The sequence below is a fragment of the Erythranthe guttata genome, chromosome 8 (assembly GCF_056151865.1).
Source record: "Erythranthe guttata isolate IM_541 chromosome 8, IM_541, whole genome shotgun sequence".
Classification (NCBI taxonomy): Eukaryota; Viridiplantae; Streptophyta; class Magnoliopsida; order Lamiales; family Phrymaceae; genus Erythranthe; species Erythranthe guttata.
The window spans coordinates 22245047-22252662 of record NC_142540.1 but is presented as its reverse complement, the minus strand read 5'-3'; the positions used below and the strand labels follow the sequence as shown (position 1 = coordinate 22252662).

The window sequence follows — 7616 nt, the reverse complement described above, 5'->3', positions numbered from 1 at the left end:
TTTGTCACAGAAAAATGACATTGTATTTTATGTGTATTTACTTAAAATACTTGCATCGGAGGTGAGAAATTTTATTTTTCATCGACGGACAAATTAATCCTTGACGCAATGTTGGGAAGTTTTATTTTTCATTTGCAACCAGTGATTCTACAGACCTGTCGTACTCGTACTCCAGGACATGTTTACCACCTCTGTTTTCCTGCTTGAATTTTATTGATTTCAGAGTGAAAATTGACCATTTTGCTTCAATTCTGGAAGTTTTCATCTTTTTACTTGTTATTTTCCTCTTATTTCGAATTCATTGACTTACTTAATTTTTTCGGGGCAAAAGATGGTATTTTACAGCCCTTTTCGCTCAAATTATAGTAGTTTCGTTGGACTATAACTGATTTCGATAATTTATAATTAATTTGAATTTAGTTAACCTGTTGTTAAATACCATAATTTTGTAGTTGATTACAGTAATATTTTAGGTAATATTTTAGCAGATTCTCAAAATTTAGGGGTAAGTGATAGACAATGAGTAATGAAGAGGACACATTAAGAATTAAAAAAAAAACAAAAAAAGGTAGGAGGTATTTCAAAGAACCCCTATATTATATGTTTACTTCAAATGATATGGAAGCCATAGGGGCGAGGGATTTCGCCTTTTTTGGTACAAGTAATTTTAATTTAAATGCTTGATTCGGATTAGGATATGTAGATGGCTACGGTTTATTGTATTTGATATTTCATAGTTTATAATACTAATTGTAGCTTTGTGGTTTAATTCATATGAATGTTTCATATTGGTGATGAATACGTAGTTTTGTATATACTTTGCATAATATGTATTATAAAAGTTAAAATTAAATAATTTAAAAAATAAAAAAATCCAGTTGAATCTCGATAAAACCGGTCAAATTGTGACGCAGTTACTTGTCTGATTCAATGTCAAGTCCGGTGTTCGGAATATTAGGTGCAAGAGAAAAGTAAAGAAGGAAGAAAGAAGTAGAAGACTAGATTGTCATTTACTCAAGAAAAAAAATTCATTGTCAATTTTCCCTTTCAGAATTCAAACTTGGTACAATTTAAACACATAAAAGTAAAGAAAAGAAAACGAAAACCACTCATAATGTTAATGAAATTAGTATGTGCTCAAATCAACATGTTAATTATGCCAATTGCAGAAAACCTGCTCACAGTGGTTTATAATTTTACAACCTATATGTAGGCATTGTTTGAAATTAAGAAAAAAATAGACAAAGATTTTAAGTTCGAGAGTGAAAATGGAGGCAAAGTTTAATCAAACAAATGAGTAATATTGAGCCCATCCTCCACACTTATTATTGCATAATCATAAAAAGAATATTGTCCAATATAAAGATTATATAATTATGAATTTCAATATAAAATAATAACGTATGACATTGCTGAAATGTTAAATGCCGTTTCAATTTTACAAATATTGTTTTGACTTCGCGTAATTTTGATTATTTTAGAGTATGATCTTCAAAACACATATACTATAGTCTTTGATGCTAGCTTACTAATCCGAACTGAATAAGCTAAACTGGATATCGAAGTCTTTGGGGCTAGCTTACTAATCCAAATTGAATAAGCTAAACTGGACATTGAGTGACAAAGTCATATGCATTGATGAATTACATTGGAGAATTACATTGTAAATTTTAGATATGTCAAAAATTCAAAATTGTGTACAGTGTAACAATTTGATTCATGCATATATTTCTCAACTAATATCCAATCCTAGTAGTTAAAGTTGAATTAGAAAGCTAACCCAAGTAAGTATATATTTCGTGTTGAGTTTTGCCAAATCTAGACTCGAAAATAGTCAAATTACGTTTGAAATAAAAATGGTATTATTAAAATTGAAACGGTATTTATTACATCCCATTATACTATCATTGATGATGAAAATTGAAAAGCCATCAAATTCAATCAATCTTATCAATTCCATAATATTCCTACAGCCATAGGATTTTTGGTTAATGGTTAGGCACTTACTTTCCTTAATTGTTTGTTTTTTTTTTTCTGAGAAAAAATAAATTCATAAAGTGAAATAACAACGAAAATCTGGTATTCAAAGAGAAAACTGTTTAGAATCTGGATACTTAATTCCAATCCTGATCTCATTTTTTCTTTTTGATATATTTCATCCATAACAGTCAAACGAAAAATCGAAATTCAGCCAACACTAAAGCAATTTAATTTATAACTTATATAAGTAAAATAAACCGAGATTGCCCAGCCCTTCTTCCAAAGTAATTGACACAAGGCGAAAGCAAAAAAGAAAGAAAGATATTAGAAAAGATTGGAGTCGAACTAGTTGAAAGAAGCACGGACGTTTCAACTTGTTCATTAACTAAACTGCCTTCCAAACATGGGAAAATAGGCATTTATCTAGTTCATATATATGACTGCTATACCTACCCTAGCAGTGCAATATCGAGAAAAACGGATAATAAAATAAAATAAAAATACCTTCAGTTACAACAAAAGACTCAGTAAAATTGGATCTATGTTGATTGATTCAAATTGTCATTGCAATTGCAGTCTGCTGTGGCGGTCTGCAGCCATAGACAATGACTGTATTGAAATCGGGAAGGACTGACCCATCTGCACAATTTCACAACATATTCAAAAGTCAAATATGAAAACTTTGACCGTTACGCAAAAAGTCAAAATCCAGTACAAGTCATGATATGCACAAGAAAAGAATTCGCATGTCGACAACCACGGAGACGTAAATAATTCGTTTTTTTTTTTTTTTTTTTAATACGAAATTGGATATACAAATTCATATCCTTGTGAACAAAATGCAAACTCAAGATAAGATATACAACGAATTCGGCGATAAACAGCTTTGAAAAAATGCAGTTATCGAAGTAATGAGATTGTCAAAAATTGCAAAATGAAATTATAGTTTCTTGGCTTATCGACACGAGCACCATATTGCGCCTAACTAAACAACTTTGTAATTGTTGCCAAAGACATAGTCATATATATATTGTTCCAATATATTAACAAAACTTGTACTACTGTGATTCCAATTAGATCAAACATTTGTAGGAAGGGGCAAAAAGAAAAAAAAAATACGAGAGTGATAATGTATGTATAGGCTTACCGTGCTGCAAATGTGGAAGGAGTCTACATATCCAGCATATTTGGAACCTGGAAATAATACAACAGGAAATGGATTAACAAGTACGCAAAATATCTCAATATATGTGCATACATTATACATAATTCAAAGACCAGCAATTATGGGAACGCAGATTTTTTTAATCAACTGCAAAAACATGTAACGAAAGACGATTTTTTTCAATCAACTGATAAAAGTACCAAATGTGCAATTGAAGTACACTTACTCTTTTTCAAACCAGCAGGTTTGGCAAGCAAAAGAGCATTTACAAAAGCACCAACGTTTTCTTTCAAGGCATCCTCTGGAAAACTAAGCTGCAAACGACAGTTATTAAAAAAAAAAAAAAAAAGAGTTATTACAACATGTTATAAGCGAAGATAGTAAATAAACAACTATACAATCATGTACAATTAGAGTTACTACAACATGGTACAAGTAAATGAAAAAGCTATACCTTTCCGAGTCCAACATGTACAATTGCAGTTTTGTCTTTCTTGAAAAGAACACCTTTCTCCTTAGCTTCTTTGACAGTTCGAAGTATGTCGTTCGTCATTGTACCTTTCTGCACTTTTAAAATGCTTGTGAGATGTTACTGCGCCACCTATTTGAACTGTAAAAACGATAAGATGATAATAAAACTGACCTTGGCGTCTGGCATTAATTGTTTAAGGTTTCTTGATAACTACAGAAAAAAAAAATAATCAGGTATATAGAGTTGGATAGACATATGCGAAATAACACATCTCGGAAATTCAAAATCGGAACCTTTTTCACATGTTCCATCATGGACGGAGTAGAAATACACTTGTCGAAATCTACTTTCATTTGACCTGCACATAACCAAAACTAATCTATTGAGCAAACTTAATTATGTAATATCCCAAATTTGTAGAAGCCAATTTCGAGAAAACTGTACAAAGCAAAGAGTTATGCTTTTTGAATAGGCGTATTTTTTTTTTAGATAATTTGCTTAAAAGTGCCGAATAGTTGTATCCTTGTTGAATATATTTTCAATAAAAGCACTCAAAAGTTATTTATGAATACATGGTGAAAGAAAGAGAGTCGATCATCACCGCTTTTGATATTCTCGACCAGCTCTGGGCCACCAACAATATCAGCACCAGCATCTCGTGCCTCGTCAGCAGCAGCCCCTTCCGCAAAGACAGCTACACGATATGTCTGATAAAGATTCCATTTATCAGACCAATAACTACAGTAGCAGCAAAACAATTAGTGAACTTTTAATTTAACTGCCATATATTATACCTTGCCAAAACCGTGTGGAAGACGCACAAAACCACTCAGTTTCTGCATTTTCAACAAGAGGAACGTTAAATGTAAGTAACATTTACACCAAATAATAAATGATACGACGTTTTAATTTCAGAATTTAATTAATCCAGGTAGAAAGCAACATAATCTTTTAAGACATTTAAGTTTGGTGGAATGAAATAAAACCAATCAAAACAAGTTACCGGTAAAGAAAGGTTAAAAGAAACAGTATAATTCTCATTATGTGCTCCATAAGCAACAACACCTGATTATATCACCCGATTCAAAACAATAACACAACGAATGCTCTATCCTCATCAAATCTGAAATCACTACAAGATTACAGTATGATAACAACACACTATGTAGAAGTGCCTGATATTTCAAGAAAATGTAACTTCAAAATTGCACTTGCACAGTTCAAGAAAAACGTTCGACTTTTTAATAAGATTTAGTGCAGATATTTTTCAGATAGCGGACTATCAAGGTTCAGTTTTACATATTTCTCAAATATCTTTAACAAGTATGAAAAAGAAATAGTTTCACTAATTTTCAGTTAGTGCAACTCGACAACACCAATTTTTTCGTGTTCAAAATTTTAAGGTAATGATTTTTCCATTATAAATAACTACGGAAGAAGCTACACACATACCAGATCAGTTCGACGTAAGTCAGGAGTCATCCTCACATGTGCTTCTAGAGTTTCATCAAAAGTGTGCTTTCCATTAGCCTGTACAATTGCTAAGATGACATTAAAGAAAATCATAATTAGTATCAAGACGAGAAAGCGTGGGGCCAAACCATTTTGAGCATTATACGGAGGAAAATAACATAATGGACCATTCAGATATACAAGTCGATGCATATGCATAAAAACATCATCTGCATCGAAAGTCCAGCAAATCAATATACCACGCTATCCATTGATTTTCTTAAACTTATTGATGATAGGTTGGATAATTCCCAAGGGTTCCAGACTCGGCACCGAAGTTCTAGCACAAATAGAAGACTACAAAACCTCACCCATGTTGGGTTGTGGTATCTACTTAACAATGTCAATGAAGCGTAAATATATCATTTGAGACGATGAACGTATATTTCATAGAACTAGCATATAAAACAACAATTCAACAATATAGCCATTTGAATTGCGGTGTAGAAGAGTATTCCTGAAGGTGTAAGCAGATATTGCAAAAGATAAGAAGGAATGAAATATTGCTTCGGACCTAGTTCCAATAAACCTCGAAGTAAGTATCTTTGCCATATACTCATCTTAGTCACTGATCATTCATATTAACAGTTCAGTGCAATAGGAGAGCAATAGGATCACTTGGACTACACAGAGGTATTTTGAAGATAAGGCATATTGATTAAGCAGTATTAAATAAGCACGGTCAACGACGTTTCCGAAAATTCCGAAAACCGATTTTTTCTTCGGAATCGGAATCGGAACGACTTTTTTCATCCCGAAATATTTGAAATCGGAATCGGAAGTGATTTTTCAATTCCTATAAAAAACGGAAATTTTCCAAAGGGGTGGATTCCGATGCGATCCGTCCGATTTCCACCCCTAGCTATATTGAACTGACAAGAATCAAAAGCACAAAGCATAATTTCATATCGCAACAAAAACACATGCCAATTAAGCTATGTGCTGCCAAGATTCTTATAACAATCATATTCCCAACTGAATCAATATCGAAACTTCTCTCAACGTTTTGTTTATCCTATGCATTGTTTTTTGAACAGAGGGTCCAAAAGAACACCACAATTCACTTTCTAATAATAGATCACTGTGTTTATACCAAGTTCATCCCAAACAATAAGCTAAGATTTAAGGTCTAAATGCTGCAAAACAAAGCCCAAATACCGGAAGATCACAAAACGCAATACAAATTCCTCATACTCGAAAACCAAAACATGCTCGAAAGAACCGACCTTGACGAGACGAATAGCCTCGGTGAGATCGTAAATGACCTTGACTTTCTTCTTACTGTTCTCATCACTCTTTTCGACCTTAATCATCTTCGGAAACGGCAGCTTCTCGTCTTCCTCATGCTGCTCTTTCCCATATCTCAATACACCCCTCCCTCTGTTGTTCTCAATCCTTCTACTTTCTCTCTCTAACTCCTCATTTCTAACCCCCTTTTCATCTTCTCCCACTTTTATTCGATCCTCGGGCAATGGGGCAACTCGGCTAGGGTAAGAAATTGGGGAAATCAAAGGGGCGTCCTTTATGTACCGCATTTCGTCCCGGGTCCACGACCGGATTGTTTCCGGGTTTACGAAATCGCCATTATCGGGAGATTGGGTTTGTTGATTTTGTTGATTGGGTTGTTGTGGTGGTGGAGCTCTAGGTTTAGTCGGGTAGGAAATGGGTTGAATTGGAATGGGCGTTCGTATGTTTGAGTTGGGTTCGGCGGCGCTGGATTCGGGGTTTGGAGATGGCTGGGGTTCTGTGGAAAAGGGACGGCGGAGGAGGGAGGAGAGGGGGGCGGGCGGTGGTCGATTGGAGAAGCAGCGGCGACCGGTTTCGGAGAGCAAGCGTTTGAAGGCCGCCATTTTTGCGTGCCGGGTTGATTTCTGAGAGTGTTGTCGCAGAGAAGAGAGAGAGCGAGGTAGAGAGGGGTTTTACGTGAAGGGTTTTTTCATTTCATTTCTCTTTCTTCCCTTTTCTGTATTCTTTTTTTCTTTTTTTTTTTTCTTTTTTGTAATTGTTTGTAATTAATTAGGAAAAAACCAATGTTTTCAGAACCGGACCGGCTAGAAGCGGATTATTATTTGGGACATGGGTTTATAGGGTCGGTTCTAGGGATGGCAAAAAAACCCGAACCGCTAGCTATCCGCGGGTATCCGCTCCATTTAAAATCCGTTACCGAAACCATTAGGGTTTGGTAATGGTTTTGGTAAGAGAAAAGAAAACCGTCATGGTTTTGGTATGGTTCTGGTTTTACCTTCACGGTCATGGGTACCCGACCATTTAATATATATATATATATATATATATATATATATATATATATATATTAATTCAACAAAATATGAATAAAAAAGATATTTTGGCAAAATTTTAAATTAAGTATTAAATAATTTAGGGAGGATATATTTTTTTCTCTTTTCTTTTTTTCTTCCTCTTTTCTAAGAGTTACTTAAACGTTATCGGACCCAAAGTTATTTTTTATTACCGTAATTTAAATGG

General features: G+C 34.0%; 1 protein-coding gene across 1 annotated transcript; it reads right to left on the bottom strand.

Annotated features, from left to right (window-relative positions):
• Positions 1–2189: 2189 nt before the first annotated feature.
• LOC105965177 (Ribosomal protein L1p/L10e family) lies at positions 2190–7113 on the bottom strand. Its single transcript, XM_012989701.2, has 10 exons — positions 6356–7113; positions 5070–5147; positions 4412–4453; positions 4219–4324; positions 3911–3975; positions 3789–3827; positions 3600–3707; positions 3372–3459; positions 3128–3174; positions 2190–2619 (listed from the first exon to the last, which is right to left on the bottom strand). Exons 1-10 carry the CDS (start codon positions 6977–6979, stop codon positions 2542–2544), a joined length of 1275 nt encoding a protein of 424 aa, XP_012845155.2. The 5' UTR covers positions 6980–7113; the 3' UTR covers positions 2190–2541.
• Between the last annotated feature and the right edge of the window lie 503 nt (positions 7114–7616).

Bases quoted from the DNA above. Each gene is read 5' to 3' on its own strand.
- LOC105965177 (XM_012989701.2), bottom strand. From the start codon at position 6,979: ATGGCGGCCTTCAAACGCTTGCTCTCCGAAACCGGTCGCCGCTGCTTC. The intron at 3,976-4,218 runs GTGATGATCGAC...GGTTATGTGCAG, and splicing joins GGTCGAGAATATCAAAAGCG to GTCAAATGAAAGTAGATTTC. The intron at 3,460-3,599 runs GTATAGCTTTTT...TGTCGTTTGCAG, and splicing joins TACATGTTGGACTCGGAAAG to CTTAGTTTTCCAGAGGATGC.